Source organism: Dendropsophus ebraccatus, chromosome 14 (assembly GCF_027789765.1).
Source record: "Dendropsophus ebraccatus isolate aDenEbr1 chromosome 14, aDenEbr1.pat, whole genome shotgun sequence".
Taxonomy (NCBI): Eukaryota; Metazoa; Chordata; class Amphibia; order Anura; family Hylidae; genus Dendropsophus; species Dendropsophus ebraccatus.
The window spans coordinates 77,023,536-77,041,021 of record NC_091467.1 but is presented as its reverse complement, the minus strand read 5'-3'; the positions used below and the strand labels follow the sequence as shown (position 1 = coordinate 77,041,021).

At 51.6% G+C, this 17,486-nt stretch overlaps 1 protein-coding gene across 1 annotated transcript in view; it reads left to right on the top strand.

The window, feature by feature from the left end:
• TGM2 (transglutaminase 2) overlaps nucleotides 1–17,486 on the top strand; it is a 64,144-nt gene that overhangs the window by 14,054 nt on the left and 32,604 nt on the right. The window contains exons 2-4 of the mRNA XM_069951567.1: nucleotides 1,847–2,026; nucleotides 9,225–9,467; nucleotides 13,455–13,573. Of these exons, the coding sequence (XP_069807668.1) occupies nucleotides 1,847–2,026; nucleotides 9,225–9,467; nucleotides 13,455–13,573 (542 nt within the window). The remainder of the gene's footprint in view (nucleotides 1–1,846; nucleotides 2,027–9,224; nucleotides 9,468–13,454; nucleotides 13,574–17,486) is intronic.

The window sequence follows — 17,486 nt, the reverse complement described above, 5'->3', positions numbered from 1 at the left end:
ATACATACACCCTCATACACATACATACACCCTCATACACATACATACAGTCATACACCCACATACATACGTATATCCTTATACACATACCCTCATACACATACATACACCCTCATACACATACATACACCCAAATACATATACCCTTATACACATGCCCTCATACACATACATATACCCTCATATACGTACATACATACACCCTCATACACATACATACAGTCATGCACCCACATACACATACCCTCATATACATACATATGCCCTCATATACATACATATACCCTCATATACATACATACATACATACACCCTCATACACATACATACACCCTCATACACATACATACAGTCATGCACCCACATACATATACCCTCATACACATACATACATCCACATACATACAGTATACCCTTTTACACATACCCTCATATACATACATACATACACACTCATACACATACATATACCCTCATACACATACATACACATACATACACTCTCATACACATATGCATACCCTCATACACATACGTATATCCTCATACACATACCCTCATACACATACATACACCCTCATACACATACATACACCCACATACATATACCCTCATACACATACCCTCATATACATACATACATACATACATACACCCTCATACACATACGTATATCCTCATACACATACATATACCCTCATACACATACATACACCCTCATACACATACATACACCCACATACATATACCCTCATACACATACATACACTCTCATACACATACATACACCATCATACACATACATATACCCGCATACATATACCCTCATACACATACATACACTCTCATACACATATGCATACCCTCATACACATACATACACCATCATACACATACATATACCCGCATACATATACTCTTAGGCTCAGACGCTGTAAGACACTGGCCGTTCTGTGGCACAGAATAACAGCTGTCTTACAGGAAGATTCCCTTTAAATGTCCGAACCAGACAGTTTTGTCAAAATTCCTAATGACAAGTTCTGACAATGTCCCGAAATAGCAGCCCCCCCCCTCCGTCTGGTGTGTACAGGGCGGCCATGTCTGATCAGCAGAACATGCAAATCGGAGCCCTCATTATCCCAAATTACCCCATAACTGCTGATAATTACTGTAAGTGCTGCAGCCGGGAACACTGCGTACCCAGAGGGAGGGTGACTGCGGGGCCCAAACCCCTCCGGGACCCCCCCATTCCGCCAAGTCCCTGAGCACTGAGGGGCCGCGCTGCTACGTCTCCAGCTCCGTCTCTCCGGCCGATGACATATTGGAAAACAATTTTACCGTAACTTCCACTAATCCCGGATTCTGTGTCCAACTCGGTATGGAATATGGGTGTGTGCGGCCGCCAGAAGCTGTAACTGTGCGACGCCTCACACCCACCACCATCCGAGCGTGTCATCCATCTAATAGGCCGATCACTGGGGGGGGATGGGGCACAATTGCCCCCAAATCAATGGCGGGTTCTGGGGTCCTTTAGTTTGGCCCTGTAGTTCAAGTTATACAGTTTGTAAATTACTTCTATATAAAAATCTCCAGTCTTCCTGTACTTATCAGCTGCTGTATGTCCTGCAGGAAGTGTTGTATTCTCTCCAGTCTGACACAGTACTCTCTGCTGCCACCTCTGTCCATGTCAGGAACTGTCCAGAGCAGCAGCAAATCCCCATAGAAAACCTCTCCTGCTCTGGACAGTTCCTGACATGGACAGAGGTGGCAGCACCCTGTAAGGAACCAAACCGTCCCTGTCTGTAACCATTCGGCTGTCTATATACTCCTGTATATTCTCTTGCAGCTCTGACCCTCGAGAACTGCGACCTGGACTGCGGCACCAACAATCGGAACCATCACACCGGAGATGTCGGATGCAGCAAGCTGGTCGTCCGCAGGGGCCAGGCTTTTGACATCAAGCTGCAGTTTTCTCCAAGGGGATATGAGGAAGGAGTGGACCAGCTGACTCTATTTGCTCAAACAGGTAGATACATCCCCAGCTTAGATACATTGTTTTATATGCAAAAAAACCTTCTAATGAAATCAGCGCCAAATGGGCGGATGGAGGTCAGGATTACCTGCGAGAAAGGCTTCAATGTCGCTTCAGGGTAGGAGAGTCGCCATCTTAGTCCGTCTATCAAGGAGAGGAAGAAAGCAGAAGGGGGGGGGGGTACAAATAATAATATATAATACCGTCCTCACCTCCTCCCATTCCCCACAGCCCCAGCGCCCCCTGTCCTGCAATGGTCTCCACTTCTTCTGGGTATCTCATCCTGACCCTACAGGACCCCACAAGGCCTCAGATAGTGGTCCCCGATTCTGAGTGATAGGACCTGCCCCAGATAGTGGTCCCCGATTCTGAGTGACAGGACCTGCCCCAGATAGTGGTCCCCGATTCTGAGTGATAGGACCTGCCCCAGATAGTGGTCACCGATTCTGAGTGATAGGACCTGCCCCAGATAGTGGTCCCCGATTCTGAGTGATAGGACCTGCCCCAGATAGTGGTCCCCGATTCTGAGTGATAGGACCTGCCCCAGATAGTGGTCCCCGATTCTCTGAATGATAGGACCTGCCCCAGATAGTGGTCACCGATTCTGAGTGATAGGACCTGCCCCAGATAGTGGTCCCCGATTCTGAGTGATAGGACCTGCCCCAGATAGTGGTCCCCGATTCTGAGTGACAGGACCTGCCCCAGATAGTGGTCCCCCATTCTGAGTGACAGGACCTGCCCCAGATAGTGGTCACCGATTCTGAGTGATAGGACCTGCCCCAGATAGTGGTCCCCGATTCTGAGTGATAGGACCTGCCCCAGATAGTGGTCCCCGATTCTCTGAATGATAGGACTGGTGGGATCCGGATAACACAGAAGATGTGGAGACCAGGAGACTAAGAGGTGAGTATAGCCTGTTCATCATTTTTACACCCCCCCCCCCCCCAACCACAGAGAAAATCTTAGTTTTGCCCGGAGTGCCCCTTTATGGTACATTCCCATTGACCGCATCGGCTGCAGATTTTTCTTTGTGGATCTGCCTGTCGTTCGGGCAGCATGAAGCCTCTCTAAGTGTTGTGTTTGGCTGCCGGCAACAATGACTGCCTCTCTAATACCAGAGACTTTATCCATCTGTCTCTCCTCTCTTATTCACCATCTGCCGTCACCGCGCTGCCGCGATGAATTCTCGTTTATACAGTAAAAAGCATTTTAGCACAAATTATCACATTCAGCCCGAAAAAATGGAAGTGAAAGAGAGGAAGTGGAAGTGGAGTCCTGTGAACGTGCGGAGTTACCTATCACTGAGGATTCTGACCATAAGGCTCCTCTGTCCTGGGGGGTGGAGTGCAGGTCACCTGGGGGTCACCCCCCCCCCATCATGGCGCCCTCGCTGACTGCGAACATACGTCTTACCCAATGTGAGCAGAAGATGATGGGAGGACGCGGCTTACGACCTCGCTGTCCCTGATTACAATGTCAGGAAATGGAGACACCAGGTCCTGTGAGTCAGTGTGAGAGGAGGAGGAGAAGCGTGTCCTCCATGGCTGAAGCCGCCATCCCTCCACATCCTCCAGATCTGACAGCCGCGAGTCTGGTGACAGGGAAGCCTCGGGGACTCCCATCCCTCGGGACGCCTTCTCCTCTTATCTGAATGTGAAGCAAATCTAACATGGAAGCACCGAGTGCCGAGTAGATGCCACATGGGATAAACCGTAACCGCACGGCCACTGTAGATGGGAAACAACAAAGATCTTCAAATCCAAGAAGAAAAATCTAGGGCTCCGTTTACTTCTGGCCTCGGTAACTACAGAAAAAAATGGTCAAAAGTTAGAAAAACAAAACAAAGCTGTTTCTGGTCCGTGTTCCCGCTGTCTCTGACCGACGCTTCTGGGTGTGAACGTGGGCGCCCGTGTTCCCGCTGTGTGTGACCGACGCTTCTGGGTGTGAACGTGGGCGCCCGTGTTCCTGCTGTCTCTGACTGACACTTCTGGGTGTGAACGTGGGCGCCCGTGTTCCCGCTGTCTCTGACCGATGCTTCTGGGTGTGAATGTGGGCGTCCGTGTTCCCACTGTCTCTGACGCTTCTGGGTGTGAATGTGGGCGTCCGTGTTCCCGCTGTCTCTGACCGACGCTTCTGGGTGTGAATGTGGGCGTCCGTGTTCCCGCTGTCTCTGACGCTTCTGGGTGTGAACGTGGGCGCCCGTGTTCCCGCTGTCTCTGACGCTTCTGGGTGTGAACGTGGGCGCCCGTGTTCCCGCTGTCTGTGGCCGACACTTGTAGTTGTCCGTGTTCCCGCGGTCTCTGACCGACGCTTCTGGGTGTGAACGTGGGTGTCCGTGTTCCCGCTGTCTCTGACCGACGCTTCTGGGTGTCAACGTGGGTGTCCGTGTTCCCGCTGTCTCTGACTGACGCTTCTGGGTGTGAACGTGGACGTCCGTGTTCCTGCTGTCTCTGACTGACGCTTCTGGGTGTGAACGTGGGCGCCCGTGTTCCCGCTGTCTCTGACGCTTCTGGGTGTGAACGTGGGCGCCCGTGTTCCCGCTGTCTCTGACGCTTCTGGGTGTGAACGTGGGTGTCCGTGTTCCCGCTGTCTCTGACGCTTCTGGGTGTGAATGTGGGCGCCCGTGTTCCCGCTGTCTCTGACCAACGCTTCTGGGTGTAAACGTGGGTGTCCGTGTTCCCGCTGTCTTTGACGCTTCTGGGTGTGAACGTGGGCAGCCGTGTTCCCGCTGTCTCTGACGCTTCTGGGTGTGAACGTGGGCGCCCATGTTCCCGCTGTCTGTGGCCGACACTTGTGGGTGTCCGTGTTCCCGCGGTCTCTGACCGACGCTTCTGGGTGTGAACGTGGGTGTCCGTGTTCCCGCTGTCTCTGACTGACGCTTCTGGGTGTGAACGTGGACGTCCGTGTTCCTGCTGTCTCTGACTGACGCTTCTGGGTGTGAACGTGAGCGCCCGTGTTCCCGCTGTGTGTGACTGACGCTTCTGGGTGTGAACGTGGGCGCCCGTGTTCCCGCTGTCTCTGACTGACGCCTCTGGGTGTGAACGTGGGCGTCCCTGTTCCCGCTGTCTCTGACGCTTCTGGGTGTGAACGTGGGCGCCCGTGTTCCCGCTGTTTTTGACGCTTCTGGGTGTGAACGTGGGCGCCGTGTTCCCGCTGTCTCTGACGCTTCTGGGTGTGAACGTGGGCGCCCGTGTTCCCGCTGTCTCTGACCGACGCTTCTGGGTGTGAACGTGGGCGCCCGTGTTCCCGCTGTCTCTGACGCTTCTGGGTGAGAACGTGGGCGCCCGTGTTCCCGCTGTCTCTGACGCTTCTGGGTGTGAACGTGGGCGCCCGTGTTCCCGCTGTCTGTGGCCGACACTTGTGGGTGTCCGTGTTCCCGCTGTCTCTGACCGACGCTTCTGGGTGTGAACGTGGGTGTCCGTGTTCCCGCTGTCTCTGACCGACGCTTCTGGGTGTGAACGTGGGTGTCCGTGTTCCCGCTGTCTCTGACTGACGCTTCTGGGTGTGAACGTGGGCAGCCGTGTTCCCGCTGTCTCTGACGCTTCTGGGTGTGAACGTGGGCATCCCTGTTCCCGCTGTCTCTGATGCTTCTGGGTGTGAACGTGGGCGCCCGTGTTCCCGCTGTCTCTGACGCTTCTGGGTGTGAACGTGGGTGTCCGTGTTCCCGCTGTCTCTGACGCTTCTGGGTGTGAACGTGGGCGCCGTGTTCCCGCTGTCTCTGACGCTTCTGGGTGTGAACGTGGGCGCCCGTGTTCCCGCTGTCTCTGACCGACGCTTCTGGGTGTGAACGTGGGCAGCCGTGTTCCCGCTGTCTCTGACGCTTCTGGGTGTGAACGTGGGCGCCCGTGTTCCCGCTGTCTCTGACCGACACTTCTGGGTGTGAACGTGGGTGTCCGTGTTCCCGCTGTCTGTGACCGACACTTGTGGGTGTCCGTGTTCCCGCTGTCTCTGACGCTTCTGGGTGTGAACGTGGGCGCCCGTGTTCCCGCTGTCTCTGACCGACGCTTCTGGGTGTAAACGTGGGCGCCCGTGTTCCCGCTGTCTCTGACGCTTCTGGGTGTGAACGTGGGCGCCCGTGTTCCCGCTGTCTCTGACGCTTCTGGGTGTGAACGTGGGCGTCCGTGTTCCCGCTGTCTCTGACGCTTCTGGGTGTGAACGTGGGCGTCCGTGTTCCCACTGTCTCTGACCGACGCTTCTGGGTGTGAACGTGGGCGTCCGTGTTCCCACTGTCTCTGACTGACGCTTCTGGGTGTGAACGTGGGCGCCCGTGTTCCCGCTGTCTCTGACTGACGCTTCTGGGTGTGAACGTGGGCGTCCGTGTTCCCGCTGTGTGTGACTGACGCTTCTGGGTGTGAACGTGGGCGCCCGTGTTCCCGCTGTCTCTGACCGACGCTTCTGGGTGTAAACGTGGGCGCCCGTGTTCCCGCTGTCTCTGACGCTTCTGGGTGTGAACGTGGGCGCCCGTGTTCCCGCTGTCTCTGACGCTTCTGGGTGTGAACGTGGGCGTCCGTGTTCCCGCTGTCTCTGACGCTTCTGGGTGTGAACGTGGGCGCCCGTGTTCCCGCTGTCTCTGACGCTTCTGGGTGTGAACGTGGGCGCCCGTGTTCCCGCTGTCTCTGACTGATATTATACATTATATATCGCATATTATATATTACATGTTACATATTGATCCACTGCTGGACTGGTTACACCCGGCGCCTCTCAGGCTTTCTGGACCTGGCTCCATCCTGATTCCTTACTCACCTGTTGGGTCCCAATGTCCTCCATGTATATCACACACACATACCGTCCCATAGTACCATGATGTGATATAGAAGCCTTGTCCTCCATGTATATCACACACACATACCGTCCCATAGTACCATGATGTGATAGAAGCCTTGTCCTCCATGTATATCACACACACATACCGTCCCATAGTACCATGATGTGATATAGAAGCCTTGTCCTCCATGTATATCACACACACATACCGTCCCATAGTACCATGATGTGATAGAAGCCTTGTCCTCCATGTATATCACACACACATACCGTCCCATAGTACCATGATGTGATATAGAAGCCTTGTCCTCCATGTATATCACACACACATACCGTCCCATAGTACCATGATGTGATAGAAGCCTTGTCCTCCATGTATATCACACACACATACCGTCCTATAGTACCATGATGTGATATAGAAGCCTTGTCCTCCATGTATATCACACACACACATACCGTCCCATAGTACCATGATGTGATATAGAAGCCTTGTCCTCCATGTATATCACACACACATACCGTCCCATAGTACCATGATGTGATAGAAGCCTTGTCCTCCATGTATATCACACACACATACTGTCCCATAGTACCATGATGTGATAGAAGCCTTGTCCTCCATGTATATCACACACACATACCGTCCCATAGTACCATGATGTGATATAGAAGCCTTGTCCTCCATGTATATCACACACACATACCGTCCCATAGTACCATGATGTGATAGAAGCCTTGTCCTCCATGTATATCACACACACATACCGTCCTATAGTACCATGATGTGATATAGAAGCCTTGTCCTCCATGTATATCACACACACACATACCGTCCCATAGTACCATGATGTGATATAGAAGCCTTGTCCTCCATGTATATCACACACACACATACCGTCCCATAGTACCATGATGTGATAGAAGCCTTGTCCTCCATGTATATCACACACACATACCGTCCTATAGTACCATGATGTGATATAGAAGCCTTGTCCTCCATGTATATCACACACACATACCGTCCCATAGTACCATGATGTGATAGAAGCCTTGTCCTCCATGTATATCACACACACATACCGTCCCATAGTACCATGATGTGATAGAAGCCTTGTCCTCCATGTATATCACACACACATACCGTCCTATAGTACCATGATGTGATAGAAGCCTTGTCCTCCATGTATATCACACACACATACCGTCCCATAGTACCATGATGTGATATAGAAGCCTTGTCCTCCATGTATATCACACACACATACCGTCCCATAGTACCATGATGTGATATAGAAGCCTTGTCCTCCATGTATATCACACACACATACACGCCGTCCTATAGTACCATGATGTGATAGAAGCCTTGTCCACATGTATATCACACACACATACCGTCCCATAGTACCATGATGTGATAGAAGCCTTGTCCTCCATGTATATCACACACATACCGTCCCATAGTACCATGATGTGATAGAAGCCTTGTCCTCCATGTATATCACACACACATACCGTCCCATAGTACCATGATGTGATATAGAAGCCTTGTCCTCCATGTATATCACACACACACATACCGTCCCATAGTACCATGATGTGATATAGAAGCCTTGTCCTCCATGTATATCACACACACATACCGTCCCATAGTACCATGATGTGATAGAAGCCTTGTCCTCCATGTATATCACACACACATACACGCCGTCCTATAGTACCATGATGTGATAGAAGCCTTGTCCTCCATGTATATCACACACACATACCGTCCCATAGTACCATGATGTGATAGAAGCCTTGTCCTCCATGTATATCACACACACATACCGTCCCATAGTACCATGATGTGATAGAAGCCTTGTCCTCCATGTATATCACACACACATACCGTCCTATAGTACCATGATGTGATAGAAGCCTTGTCCTCCATGTATATCACACACACATACCGTCCTATAGTACCATGATGTGATAGAAGCCTTGTCCTCCATGTATATCACACACACATACCGTCCCATAGTACCATGATGTGATAGAAGCCTTGTCCTCCATGTATATCACACACACATACCGTCCCATAGTACCATGATGTGATATAGAAGCCTTGTCCTCCATGTATATCACACACACATACCGTCCCATAGTACCATGATGTGATAGAAGCCTTGTCCACATGTATATCACACACACATACCGTCCCATAGTACCATGATGTGATAGAAGCCTTGTCCTCCATGTATATCACACACACATACCGTCCCATAGTACCATGATGTGATAGAAGCCTTGTCCTCCATGTATATCACACACATACCGTCCCATAGTACCATGATGTGATATAGAAGCCTTGTCCTCCATGTATATCACACACACATACCGTCCCATAGTACCATGATGTGATAGAAGCCTTGTCCTCCGTCAGGTCCGTGCCCCTCTGAAGACTTTGGCACAGAAGCTAAAATGAAAGTGTCCGACTCCTTGGAGGAAGGTGACTGGAGCGCGGCAATAAGCAGCGTGGATGGAGACAACCTGGTCCTGTCTATTATCTCTCCTCCTGACGCCCGGATTGGGAAGTACGTCCTCTCCCTGGAGACGTCCACAGGAACCGAGGAAAACAGCTGCAACCTGGGGGAATTCTTCCTGCTCTTCAACCCCTGGTGTCCAGGTATGTGCATGGGAATCCATTGGGGTGGATCACGTATATATCTTAGTCTACGCCATTATCATGTCAGATCAGAGCTTTCCCATCAGGCTTGGGGTGCGGAGTTAGCCACGCCTGGGCCCTGGTGCCTGATGGGGTGCGGAGGGCCCTGGTGCCTGATGGGGTGCGGAGGGCCCTGGTGACTGACGGGGTGCGGAGGGCCCTGGTGACTGACGGGGTGCGGAGGGCCCTGGTGACTGACGGGGTGCGGAGGGCCCTGGTGCCTGATGGGGCGCGGAGGGCCCTGGTGCCTGATGGGGCGTGGAGGGCCCTGGTGCCTGATGGGGCGCGGAGGGCCCTGGTGCCTGATGGGGTGCGGAGGGCCCTGGTGCCTGACGGGGTGCGGAGGGCCCTGGTGACTGACGGGGTGCGGAGGGCCCTGGTGACTGACGGGGTGCGGAGGGCCCTGGTGACTGACGGGGTGCGGAGGGCCCTGGTGACTGACGGGGTGCGGAGGGCCCTCTGTGCCTGATGGGGTGCGGAGGGCCCTTTGTGCCTGATGGGGTGCGGAGGGCCCTTTGTGCCTGATGGGGTGCGGAGGGCCCTGGTGCCTGATGGGGTGCGAAGGGCCCTTTGTGCCTGATGGGGTGCGGAGGGCCCTTTGTGCCTGATGGGGTGCGGAGGGCCCTGGTGCCTGATGGGGTGCGGAGGGCCCTGGTGCCTGATGGGGTGCGGAGGGCCCTTTGTGCCTGATGGGGTGCGGAGGGCCCTGGTGCCTGATGGGGTGCGGAGGGCCCTGGTGCCTGATGGGGTGCGGAGGGCCCTGGTGCCTGATGGGGTGCGGAGGGCCCTTTGTGCCTGATGGGGTGCGGAGGGCCCTGGTGCCTGATGGGGTGCGGAGGGCCCTGGTGCCTGATGGGGTGCGAAGGGCCCTTTGTGCCTGATGGGGTGCGGAGGGCCCTGGTGCCTGATGGGGTGCGGAGGGCCCTGGTGCCTGATGGGGTGCGGAGGGCCCTGGTGCCTGACGGGGTGCGGAGGGCCCTGGTGCCTGACGGGGTGCGGAGGGCCCTGGTGCCTGACGGGGTGCGGAGGGCCCTGGTGCCTGACGGGGTGCGGAGGGCCCTGGTGCCTGATGGGGTGCGGAGGGCCCTGGTGCCTGATGGGGTGCGGAGGGCCCTCTGTGCCTGATGGGGTGCGGAGGGCCCTGGTGCCTGATGGGGTGCGGAGGGCCCTGGTGCCTGATGGGGCCCGATGCCTACTTCCCACACAGAAAGTCACCAGTCTTATGAATGGCACCTGGAGATTCTGGTACAGATTCTGGGGCCCAGGCTCTGATTGCCTTATACCCTCCATAGATAATCAGCATGTTATATCCATGTTACCTGGTAGGTAGCCCCCGCTGTAACATGGTTCGTCCGAGTCTAGAAGGCTTCTCCACTCCTATATGCCGCCATTGTAGCTGTCAGAGCTTGTGTTACAGCAGGCAGACCAGCACAGATATCCAGGCCTATCAGGTCTGATGAAGGTAGGATAGATGGCTCCAAGGGTTCTCAGACCTGGGGCCACCTCCTGTTTATCAGCCAGACACACATGGATGTCTATGTATTACAGAGAACACACTCTTCTGCCCTCTACACTGTTCTCACACGCCGACAGCAGAGGTAACCCTCAAACTGCAGAGGTAACCCTCAAACTGCAGAGGTAACCCTCAAACTGCAGAGGTAACCCTCAAACTGCAGAGGTAACCCTCAAACTGCAGAGGTAACCCTCAAACTGCAGAGGTAACCCTCAAACTGCAGAGCTAAGTAATAGGTCTCCAGTATAATCCAAGAAGAGAAGTCTCCAATGTGTCCTCTACAGTGTGTCCTTCATGGTGTGTCCTTTATGATGTTTTCTTCACAGTGTGTCTTTCAAGTTGTGTCCTTCATGGTGTGTCTTTCACAATTTGTCCTTTGTGGTGTGTCCTTCATGGTGTGTCCTTCACGGTATGCCCTTGCGTTGTGTCCTTCACAATTTGTTCTTTACGGTGTATCCTTTGTGGCGTGTCTTTCACAGTGTGTCCTTCACAATGTGTTCTTTACGATGTGTCCTTTGTGATGTGTCCTTCCTGGTGTGTCCTTCGTGGTGTGTCCTTCGCGTTGTGTCCTTCACAATATGTTCTTTTCTATGTGTCCTTCATGGTGTGTCCGTTGCGGTGTCTCCTTCGTGGTGTGTCTTTTACAACGTGTCCTTCATGGTGTGTCCTTTGCGTTGTGTCCTTTATGGTTTGTCCTTCATGGTGTGTCCTTCATGATGTGTCTTTCAAAACGTGTCCTTTGCGTTGTGTCCTTTGCATTGTGTGCTTCATGGTGTGTCCTTTTGCGGTGTGTCCTTTGCGGCTTGTCCTTCATGGTGTGTCCTTTGCGGTGTGTCCTTCATGATGTGTCCTTCATGGTGTGTCCTTCATGGTGTGTCCTTTGCGGTTTATCCTTCATGGTGTGTCCTTCATAGTGTGTCCTTTGCGGTGTGTCCCTTGCGGTTTGTCCTTCATGGTGTTTTCTTTTGCGGTCTGTCCCTTGCGGTTTGTCCTTCATGGTGTGTCCTTTGCGGTGTGTCCTTCATGATGTGTCCTTTGCGGTCTGTCCCTTGCGGCTTGTCCTTCATGGTGTGTCCTTTGCGATGTGTCCCTTGCGGTTTGTCCTTCATGGTGTGTCCTTTTGCGGTGTGTCCTTTGCGGCTTGTCCTTCATGGTGTGTCCTTTGCGGTGTGTCCTTCATGATGTGTCCTTCATGGTGTGTCCTTTGTGGTGTGTCCTTTGTGGTGTGTCCTTTGCATTGTGTCCTTCATGGTGTGTCCTTTGCGGTTTCTCCTTCACGTTGTGTTCAGGGTGTGTCCCTAATGGTTTGTCCTTTGTGGTGTGTCCTTTACAGTGTGTGCTTCATGGTGTGTCCTTTGCGGTTTGTCCTTCATGGTGTGTCCTTCACGTTGTGTCCTTTGCGTTGTGTCCTTCATGGTGTGTCCTTAATGGTGTGTCCTTTGCGTTGTGTTCTTCATGGTGTGTCCTTTGTGTTATGTTCTTCATGGTGTGTCCTTTGCGGTGTGTCCCTTGCGGTTTGTCCTTCATGGTGTGTCCTTTGTGGTGTGTCCTTTGTGGTTTGTCCTTCAGGTTGTGTCCTTTGCGTTGTGTCCTTCATGGTGTGTCCCTAATGGTTTGTCCTTTGCGGTGTGTCCTTCATGGTGTGTCCCTTACAGTGTGTCCCTAATGGTTTGTCCTTTGCGGTGTGTCTTTCATAGTGTGTCCCTTGCGGTGTGTCCTTCATGGTGTGTCCCTAATGGTTTCTCCTTTGCAGTGTGTCTTTCATGGTGTGTCCCTTGTGGTGTGTCCTTCATGGTGTGTCCTTCATGGTTTGTCCTTTGCGGTGTGTCTTTCATGGTGTGTCCCTAATGGTTTGTCCTTTGCGGTGTGTCTTTCATGGTGTGTCCCTTGTGGTGTGTCCTTCATGGTGTGTCTTTCATGGTGTGTCCCTTGCGGTGTGTCTTTCATGGTGTGTCCCTTGCGGTGTGTCTTTCATGGTGTGTCCCTTGCGGTGTGTCCTTCATGGTGTGTCCTTTGTGGTGTGTCCTTCACGGTGTGTCCTTTGCGGTTTGTCCTTCAGGTTGTGTCCTTTGCGTTGTGTCTTTCATGGTGTGTCCCTAATAGTTTGTCCTTTGCGGTGTGTCTTTCATGGTGTGTCCTTCATGGTGTGTCCTTTATGGTTTGTCCTTTGCGGTGTGTCTTTCATGGTGTGTCCCTTGCGGTGTGTCCTTCATGGTTTGTCCTTTGCGGTGTGTCTTTCATGGTGTGCCCTTCACGTTGTGTCCTTCGCTGTGTGTTCTTCAGGTTGTAATAGTGCAGACACCAGGATTCGACGCTATCTTTGTTCCACACTTCTATTTCCTTGGAGAATCTTAATTCGGTTAATATAATTAGGCTCTGATGGAGATCCCTCAGCCTGGGCCGTCATACACCGTGTAACCATCTTATTTCCTCAGAGGACGCTGTGTACATGGAGAATGAAGCTGAGCGGACGGAGTACGTGGTCACTCAGCATGGAATCATCTTCCAGGGAACCAAGGACTCCATCACCACCGTTCCCTGGAACTTTGGGCAGGTAATTTCATTCATTCTTCTATTGGTTCTTCTGTGGTTTTTGGTCGGTGGTCCAGTACAGCTCAGCTGGTGGTGGTCACGCCAGTGCTAACTCCGCACACAGGTGTGGTGGTATACCTGCTTGTTGTGTGGGGCTGGCCGTACTAGTCCCTAATGGTCGGTGACCTGCCGAGTTGGGATGGGTTCCTTGGGCTCTTGTCACAGTGGACCGGAGTGGGGAGCTGACCCACCCGGACTGTTGGTACCGCCACCCACAGAAAGGGAAAAATAACGGTGTCGCCGGTGTGTGTAGGTGCTGGTGCAAAGAATCCCAGTAGAATAAATAAAATGACTTTATTGATGGTGATAAAGGATACACTTGTGACAGATAACTTCTTGTATAGGATTCCATACACAAGTGTCTCTGACCAACTCACTAACACAGTGGTCGGTCCTGGAAAGGGAACCTGGCAGAGCCATGCCCTGGCTAAGTACAACAGGGATGCCTGTTCTGTGTGTGCCCTACTGACACTGAAACTGACACTACACTTCCTCTCCCCAAGTGACTACTTCCTACAGGGTATGTAAGAGTCCCTGTGAGTGGTGGAGAAAAGAGTGTCCACACTATACATGGAGGGATCACACTATATACATGGAGGGGTTACACTATACACAGGGGGATCACACTATATACATTGGGGGGATCACACTATACACAAGGGAATCACACTATACAATGGGGGGATCACACTATACATTGGGGGGATCACACTATGCACGGGGGGATCACACTATATACATTGGGGGGGTCAAACTATACATGGGGGGATCACACTATAAACATGGAGGGGTCACACTATACACAGGGGGATCACACTATATACATTGGGGGGATCACACTATACATGAAGGGGTCACACTATACACGGGGGGTCACACTATACACAAGGGGATCACACTATACACGGGGGGGGGGGGTCACACTATATACATGGAGGGGGCACACTATATAGTGTGACCCCTCCATGTATATAGTGTGCCCCCACTATACACGGGGGGGATCACACTATACACAAGGGAATCACACTATACACGGGGGGGTCACACTATACACGGGGGGAATCACACTATACATGGGGGGGATATATAAATACAGGCTATTTATTTTTGATTCATGTCCCCTCTCCCCACTATACATGGTCAAACTATACATGGGGGGATCACACTGTATACATGCAGGGGTCACACTATATACATGGGGGGGTCACACTATATACATGGAGGGGTCACACTATATACATGGAGGGGTCACACTATATACATGGAGGGGTCACACTATATACATGGAGGGGTCACACTATATATACATGGAGGGGTCACACTATATACATGGGGGGGTCAAACTATACATGGGGGGATCACACTGTATACATGGAGGGGTCACACTATATACATGGAGGGGGCACACTATATACATGGAGGGGTCACACTATATACATGGAGGGGTCACACTATATACATGGAGGGGGTCACACTATATACATGGAGGGGTCACACTATATACATGGAGGGGTCACACTATATACATGGAGGGGTCACACTATATACATGGAGGGGTCACACTATATACATGGAGGGGTCACACTACATACATGGGGGGGTCTAACTATACATGGGGGGATCACACTATATACATGGAGGGGTCACACTATATACATGGGGATCACACTATATACATGGAGGGGTCACACTATATACATGGGGGATCACACTATATACATGGAGGGGGCACACTATATACATGGGGATCACACTATATACATGGAGGGGTCACACTATATACATGGGGATCACACTATATACATGGAGGGGTCACACTATATACATGGAGGGGGTCACACTATATACATGGAGGGGTCACACTATATACATGGAGGGGTCACACTATATACATGGAGGGGTCACACTATATACATGGAGGGGTCACACTATATACATGGAGGGGTCACACTACATACATGGGGGGGTCTAACTATACATGGGGGGATCACACTATATACATGGAGGGGTCACACTATATACATGGGGATCACACTATATACATGGAGGGGTCACACTATATACATGGGGGATCACACTATATACATGGAGGGGGCACACTATATACATGGGGATCACACTATATACATGGAGGGGTCACACTATATACATGGGGATCACACTATATACATGGGGGATCACACTATATACATGGAGGGGGCACACTATATACATGGAGGGGGCACACTATATACATGGGGGGATCACACTATATACATGGAGGGGTCACACTATATACATGGAGGGGTCACACTATATACATGGGGGGATCACACTATATACATGGAGGGGTCACACTATATACATGGAGGGGTCACACTATATACATGGGGGGATCACACTATATACATGGAGGGGTCACACTATATACATGGAGGGGTCACACTATATACATGGAGGGGGTCACACTATACACGGGGGGATCACACTATATACATGGAGGGGTCACACTATATACATGGAGGGGTCACACTATATACATGGAGGGGTCACACTATATACATGGAGGGATCACACTATATACATGGAGGGGTCACACTATATACATGGGGGGGTCACACTATATACATGGAGGGGTCACACTATATACATGGAGGGGTCACACTATATACATGGAGGGGTCACACTATATACATGGGGGGATCACACTATATACATGGAGGGGTCACACTATATACATGGGGGGGTCACACTATATACATGGAGGGGGCACACTATATACATGGAGGGGTCACACTATATACATGGAGGGGTCACACTATATACATGGAGGGGTCACACTATACACGGGGGGTCACACTATATACATGGAGGGGGCACACTATATACATGGAGGGGTCACACTATATACATGGAGGGGTCACACTATATACATGGAGTGGGCACACTATATACATGGAGGGGTCACACTATATACACGGGGGGGTCACACTATATACATGGGGGGGTCAAACTATACATGGGGGGGGTCAAACTATACATGGGGGGATCACACTGTATACATGGAGGGGTCACACTATATACATGGAGGGGTCACACTATATACATGGGGGGATCACACTATATACATGGAGGGGTCACACTATATACATGGAGGGGGCACACTATATACATGGAGGGGTCACACTATATACATGGAGGGGTCACACTATATACATGGAGGGGTCACACTATACACGGGGGGTCACACTATATACATGGAGGGGGCACACTATATACATGGAGGGGTCACACTATATACATGGAGGGGTCACACTATATATATGGAGGGGTCACACTATATACATGGAGGGGTCACACTATATATATGGAGGGGTCACACTATATACATGGAGGGGGCACACTATATACATGGAGGGGTCACACTATATACACGGGGGGGTCACACTATATACATGGGGGGGTCAAACTATACATGGGGGGGGTCAAACTATACATGGGGGGATCACACTGTATACATGGAGGGGTCACACTATATACATGGAGGGGTCACACTATATACATGGAGGGGTCACACTATATACATGGAGGGGTCACACTATATACATGGAGGGGTCACACTATACATGGAGGGGGCACACTATATACATGGAGGGGTCACACTATATACATGGAGGGGTCACACTATATACATGGAGGGGTCACACTATATACATGGAGGGGTCACACTATATACATGGGGGGGTCACACTATATACATGGAGGGGTCACACTATATACATGGAGGGGTCACACTATACACGGGGGGGTCACACTACATACATGGGGGGGTCTAACTATACATGGGGGGATCACACTATATACATGGAGGGGTTACACTATACACAGGGGGATCA